This window comes from Dermacentor variabilis, unplaced genomic scaffold, assembly GCF_050947875.1.
Source record: "Dermacentor variabilis isolate Ectoservices unplaced genomic scaffold, ASM5094787v1 scaffold_20, whole genome shotgun sequence".
NCBI lineage: Eukaryota > Metazoa > Arthropoda > Arachnida > Ixodida > Ixodidae > Dermacentor > Dermacentor variabilis.
The window spans coordinates 1,687,130-1,708,038 of NW_027460368.1; the positions used below are offsets into that span (position 1 = coordinate 1,687,130).

At 47.6% G+C, this 20,909-nt stretch overlaps 1 protein-coding gene across 1 annotated transcript in view; it reads right to left on the bottom strand.

The window, feature by feature from the left end:
- The window catches only part of LOC142568529 (uncharacterized), a 152,148-nt gene that overhangs the window by 104,691 nt on the left and 26,548 nt on the right, over positions 1 to 20,909 (bottom strand). The window contains exon 4 of the mRNA XM_075678438.1: positions 1,889 to 2,149. Within this exon, the coding sequence (XP_075534553.1) occupies positions 1,889 to 2,149 (261 nt within the window). The remainder of the gene's footprint in view (positions 1 to 1,888; positions 2,150 to 20,909) is intronic.

Below are 20,909 nucleotides of genomic sequence, written 5' to 3' on the forward strand. Positions count from 1 at the left end.
TGGTACAAAGTTTTACAGGAACACACCGAGTAGCTCTCGCTCACGGCGCTTCTTTTGAAAGATCGAACTGGATTGGGCGAAATATTAACAGAAAACTGATAATTACCGACATCGTTCCTAATTAAGCCTTATACGTTTTTACCTTTGCCCACATATTGCCTCCATAATTTCACGCATCCCATTCAATTTAGGCTTCGATTACAACTTTTTGTATTGTCGCGATGCAGAACAGAACATACAGACAAGAGACGATGACGAAGTGCTGTTGTTGCGGGGGCGCTTCCGCAAGGTGTTTTTCCGAGCATGAAAGAGGCCCGCGAATGCACGCAAATTTGCCGCGTGACTGGCCGCTCGAGGCATTTTGCATGTATTCGCGGGCTTCTTTCACGCTAGTAAAAACACTTTGACGTAGCAAGGACCCTGAGACTCCTAACGCATTAAAAGAAGGGGTTACAGCAACGACATCTATGCGACAAAAAAAAAATCATTCGTCTCCCTTACCAATATGGCAGCAAAGGGGAATGTGTCAGAAATTGTTGCAAAGTCTTCTGCAGCGGCATCTAATTGGGATGTGTTGTAAGCGTAGTTCGTGCCGATGGCAGCAATGTGTTCTCGCGTTTAATGCAGGGTTTGCGGAGGTTTTCGCTTGCACGCATGTGTCATGCACTTAGCACATTAAGTTGGCCTAATTACGCAAAGACCAACAAAGTAGACTTATTAAATCCGACCCGGCATGTGAGAGTCGTTCCGAAACATCGCGTTCACTTGAATGAACCTAGTTCGTTGGTTTTGGTAAAGTTAGCCTAAATTTGAGTGTCCGAACACCGTAGCTGAAGAAGCTAGGTTATAGTACTTTATAATTACCAGGCAACTGCGATAGAGAGATACAAAAAAAAGGGACGCTAAAAATAATGAAAAACGACCATCATGACACGGCTTCGTCCGTGTCTCTTTTGTAGCCGCCGTCTTCATTCGCACCTGTCAACAGACGAGTTGTCAGAGAACTCAAGTCATCCCTAACCAGACTGATTTCAAGCGATTGTCAACCTTCGAGACTTAACACAAGAATTACAACACTAAATAGGAATGTTGAGTTAAGCTTCTTCAGTTAGACTGGCGGATTATCAAAAATATCACTCTACGTGTGCGGACGCTTGGTCAGCCAGAAAGCACACATAATCAAACGATAGGTGGCGAGGCAACCTTGAAATTTTCGCACTAGCTCTTCGTGACGTCATGGGTTGGACAGCGTCTGCTCTCGATCATTCTATAGCTTAAACATGAACAAGATTTACACTGCGTTGCATAGGTTTAAAAGCATTTCTCTCTACAGATTGAAAATTTGAAATCTTTGTCGTCACAAAGACGTATGGCGCTGCCGTGAAGGCCCGCAATTCAGGACCGATGGCATTGCCTTTCCATTTCTGCGCTGGAAATCAACGTCCTTCAGCCGAAGAAAGTAAAGTTTTGAAATAATATTTTGTTGGCATAAGCTTATTTAGTGTTGCTATTTAGGGTGCGATCTTGTACGCGTTCCAAAATAGAACGAAATAGAACGTTCCACAGATCCCCACACGATTGGTCAGTTTGAACTGTGACGAACGGCATGACGTCAACTGTGACGTGATATCTGCTGTCAATCATTCCGTGTCGTCTGCTATCGGACGAACGCAACGGAACGGGCCGCCTATTTCACAACGTAAACAACGGACCGCCTCCGTTCGATTTTGGAACGCGTACAAGATCGCACCCTTAGTGTCCCTTTAGAGCACATCATGCTCTAAATTAAGCGGTGGAGAACGATTTCTTTCTTTCTTTCCTTTTTTCACGTCAAAGCATGTCACGGCGAATCTCATGCTGATCATACTGGCGGCGTATGGTCGCGTACCTGTGTGGCCACGGTAGCGCCGCCGTCCGCAGAACCTCTTGTCTGCGACGGCCAGGTAGTCGTTGCGACACCCGGGCGACTCTTCCAGGTCGAAGTCGTGGAAGTGAACCTGCAGCGAACAGGCCCCGCCCACCCGCTTGACGCGGTAAGTGCACTCAAGCAGCGGAGGGTAGTCAAGCGGGTAGCCGTAGCTGGTGAAGTTGCCCTCTCCGTCGAACAAGCAGTAGTCGCACACGCCCTGGTGCACAAGCCGGCTGTCTGCTGCGAAGGAAGAGCGAGGACGAGAGAAAGATTAAATCGTCGGTGGCACCGAGAACGCTCGTGCGATGCCGGGGAGCGTTGTAAACGCGAATGAATGTATAGATGCTTGGCAGACGTTTTTCAGAGGCGTCCGAAGATACTATACTGGTCGACGTTTGTTGTTCTCGTCGCAATCACCAAGTGAGGCATCGCTGTCCGCGTTGAAACTAGAATGCCTAGCGCGTTCGCTGACGCTGCGATTGCAACAGCGTCACATGCTAATGCCGAGCCCCTGGTTAGCTCGTATAATATATGCGCTACAACAGGTCTCATTTTATCATTTGCCTTGACGACGTGTAGATATGCAAACATGAGAAAGGAAAAGAAGCGAAGGAGCAGGCTGGCAACTGCTACCGATAAAGGCCCAACGCTGACTACTGTTCAAGAACGAGGGGATAGAAACGTAGAAATGGAAGATAGGAAGAATAAGAAGGAAAGAGAAGAGATGATAGGTAAGAGTGACTGAAGTAAAACGAGACAAAATAGAGCAGCGCGCTATAAAAAAAAAGGGGGGGGGGAAGGACATTGCAGGGTGCTCTAATAGAACAGCGAAAAAATATAGGATTTAAAAAAGCACACCGCGAGGTCTCGCTAATCAGGTCATAGTTAAGCCACTTAAAATGAGAGGTAGATGGCAGGTGACGACGCTGTGTTACCGTGAACCATATATATATATATATATATATATATATATATATATATATATATATATATATATATATATATATATATATATATATATATATATATATATATATATATATATATATATATATATAGAGAGAGAGAGAGAGAGAGAGAGAGAGAGAGAGCGTCTATCACGTGGTACCTGTAGTGCAATGTACGCGCGCTACACACAGACGCCATAGGCCCACATAGAACGTTCTAGCTCCAACACACACATTTTGCACATTCGAATTCAGGCCTCACATGCTCCAAAGACATGCGTTTAAGCAGTTCTGGATGACTGCCCAACACGCGAAGATGAAAGGATTGCCCTTGGGACAGTTTTAGGGCACTCAAAGATTCACAGCAGAGGAGATCTTGGAACCGTGGCCTCGTGCGTCTGTGATGTGCAAAGCCCACATAAGCACTGCTCTGATTTTTAACATGAGCCAACCTATACGACCGCTTGTTATGAGCTGAACGATGAACGTTACATTGCGTGTGTACCAATTCCAATTGCAAACTTCTCTGCTGCTTCTCATCTTGCTTTTTTTTTCCTTTTCCTAGAGCATGGTGGCCAGCCGGGCTCAGCCTGGTCAACCTCCCTGCCTTTCCCTTAGCTCTCTCTCTCTCACACACACAGTGGTTTTATGACGCCTTAGGCAAAGTCAAGCACGCCAGCCTTTCTGCCCTGCATGGTCTTTGGCGATGCTTTTGCAGGTTTCAATTTTTTACATTAGCAGCGGTCGTCAGATTATTTTCTACTTTCATGCCAAGGATCTTCTAATTTTCTTACAGGGAACATTGAAACAACACTGTATCGTCTTGGTTTTGATTTCTGCTTTGTTTCGGTGACTCGATTCTTGGCCACAGTGACGGGAGTGTTCCTCATTTCATGGCTTTCTATAGGTTCAATGGCGTTTCTAATAAATATAAAAAAACATCTTTGTTTCTTTTTCTTCTACTTCTATATATTCTTTATTACAGTCTACATTCGTTTTTTTACGCTCACCTGTCATTTTAAGGTACTGTTTAATTTGTTTTCGTTTTGACAAGCTTGTGCTCTAATTTGCCATATTTTGCTGCACGATCCTTGGCGAATCCTTTTGAGTTGGTGTGTGCCACCTTCATGAAAGGGTCCACGCTAACTCTGTTCTAAGAAACAGAAATGTATTGTATCCCAAGGATTGTTTCTTCTTTCTTTTTTTTCAGAACAGCAACGGAAATGACGCCTCAAGAAAAAGCAAGTACAAATTCCAAGTGATGGGAACTTGGCGCTTAAATGAAAAACACGACCGTAGCTGGGCGACAAAATAACCGCAGCATATAATGCGTTGTGATGGGTCTGGTCTCGTTGAAAACTGTCAAAACGCATCCTCGAGGGACAGTCGTTATAGCGCTACGCGTCACGTGTCGCTGTAGACTTTTTCGTAGAAAGGTGCTAGGAATAATGTATTTAACTTTTTTTTAGCAGTAAGCACCTGATTTTTCTTTTCTGCAATTTAGAGAATACTAGCGGTAGCCAGTGACGAGCCTCGGTATATCCTGGTTGAATTCTATTGTTCTCGCCGTCTTCAGATTAAAACAGCAATGGAGCACTGTACACGCTATCCACGATTCACGCCTGAGTCACAGCGAGTCGCGCATTCAAAAAGTGCTTCCTGTTGTAGTTATCGCTGTTTATTTTTGCTGTTGCCCCATACATAAACTTCTCCGCTCACTATTCGGTTTTGCTGAGCATTTTTTTTTCTGCTTTTCTCGGCCATACGGAGAAGCCGCACATGTATTTCTCTTCCTTTCGCAATCGGGTCTCCTTTATTTTCTCGTTTTCCTAGAAAATAAAGGCGTACAAAAAAGAATAAAAGACGCACTGAACATAGCTTTGTACGCGTATCTCTCAGGCGATGCCAAAAGCAGGACGCAGACCATATAACGAGGGCTACGTCGGTTAAGCACGAACTCCACTGCTTTTGTTGTGTATGCACTACCCGCGGTTAAAGTCCGCGAAGCTCGTGAATGTGCCAACTCAACTGGGACGTGTACGTGCGCTCTAGGCCTTGGTATGTTCGCTGCCTACACAACCATCGCCCAAGAAATAGCTCGCCGACATCATTTGGTGCCGAATTTCTCAGCTGCTTTAGTCATAATGTTTCGGTAAAGCACAGGGATTCGGAACACCAGGCAGCGGCGTTTTCAGTAAGCGCGGTCTGGACATGACCGTGGTTTACATTCAAATGAATATTCTGAGAGCCGACGAACTGGGTATTGATAGAGGAAGTAACCTGTAGATGTTGGTTCATTGATGAGGTCACTTAACGTACGAAAGTAACGCATAGGCCCAGAATCGTTATAGAGGGGGGGGGGGGGGAGAGAATCGGAGGGCTCCGGGTTAATTTTGACCACCTAAGGTTCTTCAACGTCCAACCCAAAGTGTGCTGCCCCAGCGTTGTCGCTCTCCGCTTTCATCTGAACGCCGTGACCAGAAATTGAGCCAGCGGCCATGTGATCGTAAGCACGGAGTGTTTTAACGGCTATAGCGTTTCTGTGGCTGTATAGCAGCAGTAGCCATGCAGCGACCCGGTGGTTTTCTAGACGCTGAGCCGCGCGTCATTCATGCAAAGGCGCTTTTTCTTTTGTTCAATGGGTGAATTGACCTTTGAAACTGTGTGCAAAGTTCAAACTACGCATATGTGCGTGTGGAAATTTCCAAAATTTCGAGTCAAAATTGCGCAAAGAAACAGGCTTTCCGCCAAGGCTCCCTCAAAAATTATTTGTCAATGACTGTACGCAGTTTAGGAAATCAAATTAAGCCTCCTTATAATGGCACGCGAATCCAATATAACCGAGGTAGCTGCAAGTCAAAGGGAGTCCATATGGAGAGTTTTGAAGCAGAGCGCCTCCGGTCACCCCGATTGACTTGTACAGAAAACATCAAAAAAAAAATTAACACAAACGGAACCTTTATCTCGCTCAAACACTAGCGCATACAAGCAAAAAATAAGTATGAACAACGAAGACGAGTCACCGCATAAAATTGTCCGTCATACTTTGAACACATGTCCATACTTATAGAAACGTCTTTCACTGCACTGAAAGCTGTTATTTCGCGGCCGGCTGCTAACTGGCGATGGTCCGACTATCGTCTCAAGTGACAATGGTTCACTGCCCAGAGACCAAAGTTTGTAGCGTAGCTGTTGCCATTGCGTGGCATCCGAGAACTGTGCGCCGAATCGCCCTTATAATAATAAAATAACGCAAGTGTGACTATATACCTTCAAACAGGAAACTAAGTTAGAAGGAATAAAGCCTCCCGTGCGAACCCAGCGGCTGTCAGGGGTCAAGTTCTTTTCGGTAAGCAGAACGGGAGTCTGCTGGTCTGACCCAAGTGCAGTGTGTGTCCCGTTTTCACAGGGTGCCTAAATATAGTACATCATTGTGTCGTTGCTGCTTTCGAGTTTTTACTTCGAGGTATGAAGGTTTCAGCGTGTCAGGTGGTGGCGGTTTTTGACCGGGCTAACTGAAACACATGTCCCAAACTTCTCGGTTTCTCGCGGAGAAACCACATGACAGTTCGACGTGCCCGACTGTCACCTGTGCTGCCGCAGAACGCAAATTTAGAGACCATTACGTCCGAATAAAAATATGGTAGAGATAGGTAGAGATAGGTGCCTTTAAGCCACCTCAGACACTGAAAGACCTCCGCAGCTTCCTGGAATTATGCTATACTTTCGACGGTTCGTGCCCAGATTCGCAGACATTGCTTGTCCATTGACAAGCCTCTTGCGAAAGGCAGTTCATGCATACGAGTGGGCACGTGACTGCGACGCGGCATTCTCCCTACTCAACTTTCTGCTGACATCAGAACCCATTCTTCGTCACGTCGGACCATCTGCTCCTACTGAAGTGCACAGTGACGCCAGCGGAATCGGCATCGGAGGAGTGATTGTGCAGCGCCGTAATAATGAAGAGTATGTGGTTGCCTATGCGAGCCGTTCCCTCAGCAAGGCCGAACGAAACTACACTGTGACAGAGGAAGAATGGGGCTTAGCTGCTGTATTTGCTGGTCAGAAATTTCGTTGCTACCATATACGGGCACCCATTCACCATTGCAACCGACCATCATTCCTTATGTTGGCTTGTTACCCTCCGTGACCCCTCCGGTCGTCTAGCACGCTGGGCTTTACGGCTCCAAGAATTTGACTTCATTGCTTCGTACAAAAGTGGGAGACGTCATGCTGACGCTGATTGCCTTTCTCGCCTTCTTCTGCCCACAACGGAGGATAACGCGGACAATCTCGACACTTGCTTGGTTGCTGTTTCTCACACGTTTCCTGGCGCCACTATTTTCCAGCGGGAACAGCGCAATGACTTTAGCTTGGACCCCCTGTTCGCCGACGTCTGCAGTCCCAAGGCCAATGGTCGCTTTTGTTTTCGCGAAGGACTTTTATACAAGACAAATGACTCAGCAAGTGGCGCGTGGTATTTACTGGTTGTTCCCGAAAGCCTGCAATGTGATGTTCTCCGTGTCATACATGATGATCCGACGTCAGGCCATCTTGGATTCATTCGCACCTTACATCGAACACAGGCGCATTTTTACTGGCGTAAGATGCGACATTCTATTAAACAATACGTGTCGATCGACGACAAATGCCAGCGTCACAAACGACCTACAAGCGCTCCGCAAGGCCTTCTTCATTCTGTAGCGCCGCCTACTACACCTTTCGAGCAAGTCGGTATCGACCTGCTAGGACTATTTCCACGATCTTCGAACAATAATTGCTCGGTCATCGCATGTGTCGATCACCTTACTAGATACGCGGAAACCGCTGCGATATCTTCCTCCACAGCCGGTTGCGTCGCTGCCTCCCTGTTACGCTACGTAATTCTTCGCCAAGGTCCGCCTCGCGTAATCATCAGGGACCGTGGTCGCCAATTCGTCGCCGACGCCGTGGAAGAATTGCTTAGACTCTGCACTTCGCAGTTCCGCCGCTCAACACCATATATCATCCCCAGACGAATGGCCTTGTCAGACGTACCAACCGCACCCTGACCAACATGCGGGCTATGTATGTACCATCCAATCACAAGAAGTGGGATGACATCTTACCGTTTGTCACCTACGGCTATAGCAATATAGCGAAGCACGAAACCGCGGACTTCACATCTTTCTTTCTACCTGCTCTACGCTCGGGCACCGCGCAGCAGTCTCGCTACCATTTTTCCGTTTACTCTCCATACAGAGGACTCAGTTGCTGAAACTTTGTGGCGTGCCGAAGAAGCCCGACAAATTGCTCGTCTGCGTACATTGGCATCACTAGATCGCTCCAAGGAGCTGTATGAACTCCGCCAAGACTCGGTTACATTCGGAAAAGGTGATTTGGTGAGGCTGTGGACCCCTCAGCGCAGACGCGAGTTATGGCAAAAGTTCTTGGCTCAGTATACCAGTCCCTTCACAGTCATTGACCGCAGTAGTGATTTAACGTACGTTAAATCAAGACGCCGCTCTAGCGCTACTCAACTTGCGCACGGTACGCGCCTCAAGCGATACCACATCCCTAACTCCCATGGTGGACTTCGTCTGCAAAACGGGGAATGTAACGCCTTGGTTGCGGCGAAAGGAAGAGGACGACGAATAGTTTTGCTGCGGAGCGCAGAACGAAGCCAGTGCTTGTCAGTTTCTTTCCTGACTCATCCATCTCCCCATCCATCATCTGTAAATAAACACGCCTCGTCCGTAACAATATGTACAAAAAGGTTGGAAGTGCAGCCACAGTTTGCTCGCGTGCCGTTTCTTCATCGTCTTCACTAAGGCCGAGTGAGAGTTTTATAATGATGTGATGACTCTGCCGCTTTGTCGGTACCTTGCCTTCGACGCCATAAAAAGGGCGCTGTGCGCAGTCAATGTCAATTTCGCGTCACATATAACCAAATATATTCGGTTTCCGCGACAGGGCCCTGCAATTCTCTGCGAAGTTGCACGCTGCGTGCAACATAAATATACGCGACGCCCGCACAGCTGACGCATCCATCGAACTGCACAAACGGTTTCGGGTGCCCTGTACGCTGTATTCGCTGGTCCGTTGTGTGAACCCGATGATGCAGCGTATTGTAAATACACAGCGGGTGGCTGCAATTGTCATTTGGACCCAGTTGTATTGCTATCTAAACTCAGAAGCTCATTGCCGATGCAAGGTGCTTTCTCGTGCGTATGCATCTCCAGCTCCGCATACCAGCATGTATCTCTCTCTCTCTCTCTCTCTCTCTCTCTCTCTCTCTCTCTCTCTCTCTCCCTATATATATATATATATATATATATATATATTGAACAGCGCGCAAGAAGAACCAACCGGACGCGGAACAGACCTCGTTTAACCAGCGGCGATCGACGACCGCACAAATTTGTCATCGGAACAATGCCTTGGCGACCTATATGGAACACGGTCATAGTCGCGCAGCAGTACTGTTTATTCGAGAGACTGCGCGAGCGGGTCGCCAAAAAAAAAATGAAAGAAAGAAAAAAAAGGAAAGAAAAGGAGGGCGCGGGTTCCGCGAGCATATGCGCCAGGCATGCTCGTCTCTGGGGGCAAGAGTCGCGTGTCCGCGCAGTCATGGCGGAAGTAAGGAGCCGCGTCTCCAGCGGCGTCCTCAGCGACTGGCTCGCGCTGCGAGGCGACCTCAAAGAAGGCTGGGCCCAGCTCGGCTCATTCGGGGGGGGCGCCCTTTGTTTTACTTTCTTTGGCAGGCAGCGCGCCGGAAGTCCTTTTTGATGCAACCATCGGCCGCGGATTCACGGGCACAAAAGGCGGGACGATTCGCCCCGCGGCGCGGATTGCCGGAAGCGTAGACAGCCCTCGCCCGGAAGTCCTCCTCACCCCCGCGTCGGGCGCGGAAAAGGAGGAGGCCGCAATTAGACGGGCACCCCCGACAATGAGCGGGTCAGCTCCTCGGGATGCGCCGCGCCTGCTTAATTCAGCCCGAAAGTTGCGGACCGTTTGTTTCGGCGATGGACAGCAGCCAGATTCGAAAGTTCTTTTTTTTTTTCTCTCTTATATTGCTCTTTCGTCTTTCCTTTTTGCTCTGTAGGACGAAGAGCGCGCAGCTAGCGGTCGCTAAAGCACTGGCGGGCAGGCACGGTCGCGAAAGTGCGTCACTTCAAGTCTCAGCTGCCGGACACATAGTAAGGGAGCTCGGGCGCCTCTTAAAGGTAGATACTCGGTGTGTCTGCGGCAAGGACTCTGCGAGCGACGCATTCGTTTTCGTCGCGTCTCGCAGTTGCGACACGCGTGTGAGCGAGGCGGATGCATTTTTTTCTATAGCTACTTGTTGATACTTTCTCTTTGCGCAAGAACATAATCGCACGCTGCTTGAAACCCGTATGACTACAAATAAAAGCAGTATACAGACAAAGGGGGGAAAAAAACGAGAGACAAAGAACTTCATACGTGGCTCTTGTGCAAAGGTTCGACGCAGAACGCAAATTATAAGACAGTTCCGCCGTTAGAGCCCCTCGTATTATAGACGCCGCGGGATCTTAAAGGGACACTAAAGGGAAAAATGATTTCTTCTGCATCAGTAAATTACCGTTCTACAACACCAAAAACACCACTCTTACGACGATAAGATGTTTGCTAAGCCAGAAAAAGCGCAAGAACGAAATACGAATGGCGACGCCTATACTCAAGTTCTCGCACCTGGGGGCTGTGACGTCTTAGATTTTGACGACATCTTCTAGGGCCTACTAATTATATATAACGGTACAGATTGACTACATTGTGTTCTAATGGAACCAAATATTAAACATGACAAGTTTCGGGGACCATTATTCAGCCAACGCAGCCCAGATACGAAAACGTACTTTGGAATCCCTGACGTCACGCTCACGTACAGGCGCTGGGGTTTCGGCGCGAAATTCAAATACTGATACTTGGACCTTCATTTTCTCATCTAATAATCAAAATATTTTTTTGAAATGACCAACTGCAGGGTCCTCAAACAATGCTTCATTAGCCTAAACTGATTTATTGTTTCGCTTTAGTGTCCCGTCAACACGGATATTTCGACATTGGTTCCCGCTGAACGCGCAGTACTTTCTGCCGCATCGCGGAAGAATAATGGCTATTATAAGTAATTTTTTTTAAAATCGCACAGCGCGTAAATGTCATTTTCTTTTGTTTATTGCGATTTTGTTTCTTTTGACGCTCTTTTTCTGAGGGTCGGTTCTTCCCCTTTGCTCCTGCTATAGCAAGTACGCCATCGACAAATCAATCGAGTACTACGATCGCGTTTACTGAAAGCGCGATGACATTTTCTTTCCCCGATGTAGGGTCCGACGCCGACTCGCATATATATATATATATATATATATATATATATAGAACGAGTGCACACGCCAGGAGCGCGCCTTGTACAAATCACACTGTGACAATCGTGTCTGCTGCAAAAAATAATACACCAATGTCTGCGCAACGCAAACAGATGAGAATTCAAACGAACGCCCTCCTCATCCTACTCACTCTTCGGGCCAGAAGAAACGACGTCACACGCGTGCATCATACAATACGCAAGCAACCGGAAGCCGAGCCGCGAAGAACTCGGGGGTTTCCCGGAAGCGCACAAAACAGCATTCCGAAGACGCACCACGCAGCATTGCGATTCCGCGACTCCTGGGTCGCGAAAAAGGCCCGAAACCGACGCCGACACGCACACATATATACACTAGAACTCACAAAGCGCTACTTCCAACCGATGTTCTGTATGTATGTCTATGTATGTGTCGCAGTCACTTGCGCGCCTTTTTATACACGATGTAGAACCAATACGCCCAAGCTTCCGCCGTAATGTGGGTTTCGGGTCGGAGCACCTGGCGTGGATGCAAACTGCAGGAAATGTACGAACGAGGCCTTTATTCTTCGGTGTTGACTTACTTAGATATTAGGCTCTGGAGAGTATATTATCAAGACTGGCGCATTCTGTTCTTTTGCAAGGCCCATGTGTTCGCTTGATCCACAAGAGGTAGCTACGGGAAGCTGCAGGTCTGGCTCCAATTTTTTCTCTATTTCTCTCGTTGACAAAATGCGTCAGGTACATCGCCAGTGGGTCACGTCGCGGTTCTTCGCTCCTTTTTTTTCCTGCATTTGGGCGCTTCAAGGTGAATTCTGGCTGTTTTCTTCATTTCTTTTTACTATATTATACACTGCCCTGGCCTATAGCTTGCCCAGTGCTTGCTGCAGTCCGCTACTTCACATTGAGCCACTTCGGGAAATCGAATGCAGCAGCGCCATCTATCATTCACCTTTGACTATCATGCAGCTTAACAGGCTAACGATTGCAGATAAAATTGCTGCCTCTGTAATCGCCGTTCACGCAACATCTTCAGATTCAGAATTGTAGAGAACGAAGGCGCTATCGCGACACGTGTATGGGCCAGACAGACCTTCGTTCTTACCAGGCGTGCGTGCGATTTGGTAGCAACGGCGTCACAAAGCACGCAGCCTGATCGATAGCCAGGGTTAGGCGCTCTGGTGCACCAGGTCATAGACGCCGTTCGTTATACTTATTACTGTTGTTTTGTTAATGCTTTTTACCTCTCATATAAATAAACAGGTGACGCTGAAAGGCGTCCATACACGGAAGCATCTGGCTTCGTGGAAGCCTTATGGGGCAACTGGAACAGCCATACTGAGCTTGACTCATGTAGTTTAAGCTTTTAGATTTGGTACGCCCAACTGCGGATAAGCTTAAAGTACACATAGGGGTCTCGTCAATTTCGTTATTATTTTTATTATTATTATTATTGTTGTTGTTGTTGTTGTTGTTGTTGTTGTCGTTGTTGTTGTTGTTGTAAACCTATTAAACACTACGCATAAATGCCACTTCACGCAGCCCTATTTGTTTAATGCCATTCCTGGCCAAAGAGCAACGAGAGCATTACTGCATTGTCTGAAGCCGACAGGTCTCCACACCGTTCAGACTTGCTGCGCGTCTGCATGTGGGTGAGCAACTACTGCTATCCCTTTCCCTTTCTTTCTCTCTTTTCACCCTTTTATACCCTTTCGACGGTTCAATGTATCGCAACGCGGACGTACGTACAGTCGCGTTCATTATGAACTGCAACACGGTGCCCTTGGACAAAGGGGGCCAAGACTGCACGACGGCGTCGATATACAAGAAAATGGTTTAATAAATACCAGTGATTAGAACGGTGTTTATTTTTTCGTCTGTTGGCGCGATCGTGCTGTCTTCCCTTCGGTCACGGGCACCGTGTTGCAGCTCATATTAAGCGCGACTGTACGTCTGGTGACCCTCCCTGTGTTTCCTTGCTTCTCTCCCGTTCTGTCTAAGAAACAGCGCGATATCTTAAAGGGAATACACTCTGAATACGGAAGCCGTTTAAAAGGTTTAAAATAACACAACCGCTATTTTTTTTACTCTTTAACTCAAATGATGTTAACCGACACCTAACCGTGGACGTTTTGGTTTTCCACTTTGTCTAGAGGTAGTAGTTTCTGTTAGTAAAATTTACAGGGGCTAACATATATGTAAGGTGTCGCATTTAGGTGTCATGTTATACTACTGGTACCATAGTCACCTTTAGTACACACGCCGGAAAGCTTTACTTCGGCAGATGAAAAATTTAGGACTGACAAACAATATTCAAACTCGCGCACCTGTTACCATTAGGGTGCAGTATCTGCCGTTATTTTCATATGTGAATAAGCGCGCTTTTGTAGACGCTAGCGTGCTTATAGAATGTACGACGCAACCGGCTGCTAGCCGACCGCATTTGCTGGAAAAGAGGCACCAACGAAGATGCAAGGGTATGGGGGTAACGCGTGCATACTTCGAACTTCCGGTGACAATGTGAAGGAGAAATAAAGACAGATTGACTCACATTTATAACTGCAGCAACGTGGAACTACTATGCTATCACCGATCTGGGGCGAAGTAAGCGTTCTTTTAATGTCTCTGGTCAAAGTATGCACGTTTATTATTTGTTGTGTGGTTTCCTGGTGAAGGACTTCCTTTTCTATCTCTTTCTTTTCTTTTTTCTTTGAATAAAATCAGAGATCTTCGCCTTTTGTGCAACCCATGCAGTCCCGTTTTTCTGCCTGCCCGAAATTGCCACAAAAAAGTTCAAAGGCTTCCTGGAAACGGCGCAGCCAAGGTATACATCCTGGCGTGAAAGGGCAGGCATAGGTGCAGCCAATAAGAAAGTTTGCAAAGCCTTATTTGTGGGCTGCTACTATTTCTAAGCTCGAGAAAGGCAGCCCCAGAACGTTACCTCAAACGAGCGGCACGTTGTCCGTCATCCCTGTAGGATCGAAACTAAAATAATCTTATCTCTCATCACGGTCCTTGCGCAACTTATTTAGTGCTTTGGGCACTGCCCTTTCTATGCCGGTCAATTCAATGCCCGTTATCGTTCGAGTTTTCCACGACAGGACATACCCTTCCACGTATATGCATAACACGCATACGCATATCGTCAGTCGCGGAAAGGGACGAAATCGTTCGTGGAATCTGCCAGAAGAGCACGCACCAATTACCAGTAGTAATAATAATAATAATAAAAAGAAAGAACACTTTCAATATCGCTGCCTGTGCGCGGAGGCAGAAAGCAGGAGAGAAAAGAAGCGTGTTTCTGTATCAGGAGGCATACGCAAGACGAGGTCACGAGATACGCGGGTTTTTTTTTCTTTTTTTTTTTTACAAGGGACTCGGGGGCACAAAAGCGGCGCAAGGAGGCACAGCCGGGCCAGCGCCGCAAGGCCGCGCGTTGCGTGGGAGAGGCGGCCGTGCGGGAGACCGCGGCGCCCAGCGAGAGTGCGCGGCACGCAGGGCGACGAGGGTAGGCTGGCCACGGCGGAGCGGAAGGACGCGATGCGCGACGACGCAGTCACGGTACGGCGATTACTGCGGCATTGACTACTAGCCGGGCAACCCCGTGGCGCGTACGCCGCGTGTAGCCGGCTTCGGCCGCTTTCACTTGTCCACAGCCGGCCTGCCGCACACACGGCCGAAACCAGCGCCGGTTGTCCTCACCCGACGCGCTGCTTGCTGATGCCATTTTTTTTGTTCCCCTTCGTTATATCCGGACGGTCAGTGTGTGGGGGAGGACGCTGAGGAGAAGCCCCAGTAGGTTCGTGGCAGAATTTATGAGCACGGACAAGGAGCTGCATAGGTAACAAAGGGCCGAGCGCTTCGGGCGGGGAGAAGACGTTTCGATACGCGCGTCCTTGCCGTAATCACCGAGGCAGTGTGTGTGCACGAGGTTGCGCAGAGGTGGAAGCACCGCGAGGCGACGCGTTTGTCCGCTAACGAGTCGTCACAAGTGTCTTGGCGCAACTGCGGCCGGCTCCGCGTTCACCCATCGAGTGGTGCAGCCGATATGTGTACGGCGTGCACTTCTTTTCTCGCTTTGGTTCGCAATATCGCCGCTATACGACCGAAGGTTCGCCACTCGTAGTGTACGGATGTGGCTGAACATTCCGACTGACAGACGCGTGGTGAGAGCGCTGGATGAGCAATACGCGTTGTTCTTTGCCCGATTATGGATTTCGTAACGCCTTAGCTAGACGGATTGCATCTATCACCGGCTTAGACTCGGTAAACGAAGGATTCTTATAAGCTTCTCAGCGTCCCCCCCCCCTTACGTATTGCCAAAAGAACTCTGAGGAAGAGAAAAAAAAAAAGCTGAAAGGAAAAAAAAAATCAAGATGCGAAGCAAGCTTTACTGCACATGATGTTTGACAGCGCGAACTTGGACAAAGTACGGCAAACTGCAAAGGACTCTCAAACATCGTGGATCAACACCAACTAGCCTGGTCCCGTACCTTACTTCACTGCACAGCTTTATTCCACGGAAAATGTGTTTGAGGGGAATATTTTTCCCACGTCGGGTTCACCGCAGGGAATTCAGTGCTCCCAAATACAACATTACAAACTAAGATTGCGAGCTTTAAAACTATATATATTGTATAGAAACCATCGAAGATGATTTTCGATCTAAGTGAATCGCCCGAACGAACGAACCAGAGAAAAAGGGCGCGAATGAAGGAACGGTTTCCTTGCAGAGTACCGCCATTGGCCAACCACGACAATGGACAAAAGAGCCAAAGAAACCTATCCATTTTAATATTTTGGTGGGATTTGGATGTGGCTACATGGTTCCGAGAATTCTATTCCATCTAATTGAAAGTGCTTCTTGGAGCTAGCCTGGGATGGCTGTATGGCACGCAGACCGAACGCCTTGTCCTCTTCGTTTGTTAGGAGTACAGGCGGAGGAAAACTGAATTGATGTGTCCATATTTTGTAACGCCACTGTGCTTTTCCACGTGATGACTGAACAGCGTGAAAGATGCGAAAACTGAACAGGACGAGCGCTGCTCTTCTCCACTGTTTTCTCCGCTGCCCTTCTCCGCTGTTCTCCGCGCGATCGCCAGGAAATCTGCCGGTTTCCCGCAGCCCGAGAATCAGCAAGGAAAAAGCGATTAAAAATCATTAATCGCGAAAGTAATTCTTAAACCGCCTGGCTCATCAAGATTGCGTCACCATATATATAATAACGCGATAATCACTCATTGTCTCTGTCAGAACGGTTTCCATTCGTGCATGGCGCATAGCGCAAACACAGCTAATGAACGCAGAAAAGTAGGAGACAGCACAGACGCGCCCCTGCTATCCCCATTTTCGGTCGACTGTTCCGTTTGCGCTATCCGCCGTGAATGCCACCAACTGGCCCGTTGTTTACAGCTTGCCGCTTTCTTTATCCGCCGCTTTAGACATGCCCGGCTGGTTCAATTGCTATGGCGGTGTACTGTTGAGGTCGACGGTTCGACTCCCGGCGGCGCCGGTCGGCTTGTGACGAAACCAGAGTGGAAAAAAAAAAAAGAACTAACGCCCGTGTACTGCTCGGGTCAACGTCAATGAACTACAGGTGGTCAGACTTAATCCGTAAGCCGTCCTCTGCGGTTTCCCTCATAACCCACTGTAAAGTTGTAAATATATATATATTTTTTACCACGCCGCTTTCAGCATGCATCGATGCCAACATCATCCGACTCACACTTAAACTTCATTCATTTAACTTGTCATCTGAAGGAGTGTCCTGGATGTATGGCCAGGCAGACATTTCTAGTGTCTGCTGAAGAATGCCTCTCTCTCTCTTTCTCTCTGATAGACTCTGATGTTTCCGGTGTATGATCAGTGTCTCAAGCTACGCTTGCCAGAAATTATGCTCGTAATATAGTTGGAGTCGTCCAGCAGCACGTGTCCGTTTCTCGGCTACCATCACCTGCGCGAAGACAGCCGTACGGCTGGCTAGGTGAATTGTCACGAAAGCCTTCCCAACGGTATCGAAGTGACTGCTGTCGAACGCCGCCAATTCGCCCGCCACCGCCGCCGACATTGAGCCTAGATCGTCGAATGTAGCCGCACGTATAAGCGACATCGTCGAACGGCACGCCAGACTGCCGAGTTTGATTTTCGGCGACTGTCATGCCATGTCACTCTCATGGTGTCCGGCGCATGCGCACGAGTTATGTAGGGAGAGCATTGCCAATTCCGGTCTTAGCGAGGGCACCCTCGCTATTGAAATTGCACCCGAAAAACCACGCCACATTCTAATTTCAGCACCACTGAAGCATGACTGATTTTTTTTCTTCGTTGTTTCGGAGGGGGGGGGGGGTGCTTAGTCTCAAATAAAACGTAAACTGATAGTCTCCGTCTCGAACATACTTTTATTTCGGGCATAAATATTATGAAAGAAATTGCCGCGAGGATAAAAACTAATAACTGCTTTGCCAATTTTACAACTCCTTAAAATTGTAATAGAAGAAATACCAAAATTATCTAAACTACATATGTCTGAGTGTTTGAAGCGGACGAAATTAATTACGTTAATCTGGTGTATAACAACAATTAGCGAATAAGACCAGGGGCCGAATTCACGAAGCTTTAAGATCGTGAGTGCTTTTTTGCCATTGGTGGGCGGCCTTCTGTAATCCAGCATCAAGATTGGCTGCTATTTTCCCTTACGAACAATTTTAGGGTAATAGATTTTTGTGAATACGGGCCCAGATTCTTTTGTTGAACTTGTCTGGACAAAACGACGATTTGACATGAATTGTTGACGGATACACTAGAGATTAGATCTCTTAAAGACGCATTTTACAATATTGCAATCTTTCAGTTTCGGCCGCAGTGTTGTAAAATTGGTGCGTCAAGGTTTTTTTTTAGATTATTAACTTCGAAGTATTTTTAAGTATTTATAGAGGATAATAAAAAGAAAAAACTGCTCCTGTCAGTCGATAGAGCTTAACGTTGTGTGAAATTAACAAATTGCATTCAAATGTAGGTTGAGTGGTTGCCTAAAAAGACTATTTCAGCTTTTCAGACACCCTTTAAGAAAGAATTCGTCACTGGCCCGAAGTTGCGTCTTAACATAACATTTTATCCCTCTTTACTGCATGTATACATTAAGAATGTGAGCGAAGAACCATACGCAGTCGACAAAGCTCGTTAAAATTAATACTCAAACCACACATTTTCGTGAAACGTGGAAGAAATATTTCAAAGCAAAGCGACAATGTTTACTTGCGCAACTAACCTAGTTTACTATAATGTTTTGCACGTTGCGAAGGCCCACTTTCTCTTCTCAATCAAGCATGGGGAATAGTAAACTTTCCCGGCTACCGTAACAAACTAATGAGATCTTCTAGTTGTCTTCTCAGAGTCTAGGCAGAAACCAAAACTAACTAATAGCAACCGACGTTTCCTACCACCCAAGCATATACGAGCTTCAATGGCAACAATGAAGCTTGATTATTCTTTAACGTTAGATTTGCATGCTCTCAAACGAAATCTTGAAAGCAGCCTTAAACTACATTTGCTGCACTACCGGAAAACTAAGACAAGACCAGTTGAAGATGGCCACGACCAAGGTAACGGACGCGGTGCATGCTTTTAACCGCAGATGTCCCCCAGTACGCGAGGTTAAACCTTCGTAGGCTGCCTTATGGCACCAAGGCAAGGAAATTCGAGGCCCCTGCTATGCAACGAGGCATAGGTATTAAGGGATCAGAAGGGTTCCATTTTTACCAAGTGACAACCATACGAAAAACCATTCTTCGTACGGAGTCACGAACGGGTGTTTCAGCTCGCACTAAGCGCCTGAATGCGCCGTGTTCGAAATGTTATGTATGCTGGTACGGCTCGGCAACTTGCCAAACACGTGCGGCTAAACGGCCCTCGTTATGCATTCCCTCGTGCGTGCAGACAGACACGAAGAGCTCGACAGAGAAGCATTTGCGGCCCGCGTATATATGTTAGTGCGCGCACGATATATGTGAGGCAGAATTCGCTAAACTATAAAGATCACCGACGGACCAGCTGCGCAATCACAACGTGTAAGGTTGACCGTTTCCGTCGAGGGAGTCAATGGCTAACACGTGGTGCCTCTACTATACTGCATGACAAAGAGTCGCGAATATCTGTAGCCGTGAAAGCGCGCCACCGACAGCAAAGGGTATGCCCACAAACTGGCAAGCGCATGCATGCGTCTTGGTGGGCCCATTTTCCTGATTTCTTTATAAACGGTAGCCCCCTTATTATGTGTCATACAGCGCGTAATCAAGCGGCTGTGGCTCTCGAGTCACAGCGCCGAGATTAAAGCATTAAGCTTTTAGCTGCCACAGCGCACGACGGTGTTTGAAGAGCTGCACAAGTTGCACAAGCTGCGCAAGTGGTAGGCGCGAAGGAAACGGCTCGATGAGCAGCCGTCAGGTGCTTTGAAAAGACGTTGCACGCCGCTTGTCAAGACGTGCCCGAATTGATTGGCAATACATTCTGGTTGAGAGGCTTACGGCCGCTCGGCCGCTCACTCGTGTAATTCATCAAGTACGTATGCTACGTGGCGTGAGCGAGGCACGAACACTGCATGGTGTTCGCAACCGGTGGATGACACATGCCGCACACTATGCGGAAGCAGCGCATTCAGCTGTCAAATACATGGTCAGGTCAGTTTGAGCGACGAAATGTACGGCGACGTAGCCTACAAAACACTGTGCCCCGATCGCTCTCACGTATACTATAGCGTCAAAACTGAAAACTTTACAAGATGACTGAGAGAGATGGAACTTGACATGGGCGTGAATGATGCCATTACTTGACGCTTCCAAGCATAATTGCAATATTAGAAGAGATATCAGGACTGTCTTGGAGAAGAAGTAGGATTAATAGGAGAGCGAAAGACAGAGAGGTTAGCAGCGACTATATACCTGATCCCCGGTGAAAGGGGTATAGGAAATGAAAAAAAAATTGAAAGACAGAGAGACGAGGCAACATATTTATGTGTAAATGGAGAGAAAAAAGCACTTAAGCAAATGAAGCTGAAAAAAAAAACTCAAAATGCCGTTTCTAAATGGAGTCGCCGTTCATGCAGGCTGAGCCTAAAACCATGAACCAGACCGAGAAGGAAAATTCGTCTCGCAATCTAACCGGGATCGTCGAGCTGCGTGTTATTATAGGTAGTTAAAACGAATCTGTGTCTGCCGTCTCTCTGAACAGGGCCCCGTAATTTCACTTAGAAAGGTCCGTCCAACAATTAATCAGTATAGTTGCAATAGTTGGGCCTTTCTATTCGTGTCTGACCAGACCACTTTTTCTCTAATGCTTGACCACGGAGCCCACAAGTGCAGTGCGCAGTGCTCCAGTACGCACCGCAGCCAAGCACTGCGCAATACTTTACTGAACCAGCTACCTGCTATCACCGGTAAGAACGCGTATACAGGAGAGCGACCTGGGTAGTCCGCATAGTAAAAGCTGCTCATCGCCCGGCAAGGAATACACTGCAAACTCGGGGCTGAAATCACAAAACTCGTCGCATGTTCCAGCGACCCACACTTCCCTGCGAAGCTGCGCTGTCAGACTGTGAAGCCCAGCGCCGGGTTGTCCGGCTGCGGGCGCAAGGCGTACTGCGGTTACCAGGGGTCCTGGACTAAGGACGCCTCTTACTGGGGGTTCAGCCTGACCTCACTTCAATGAAAGCTTTTTT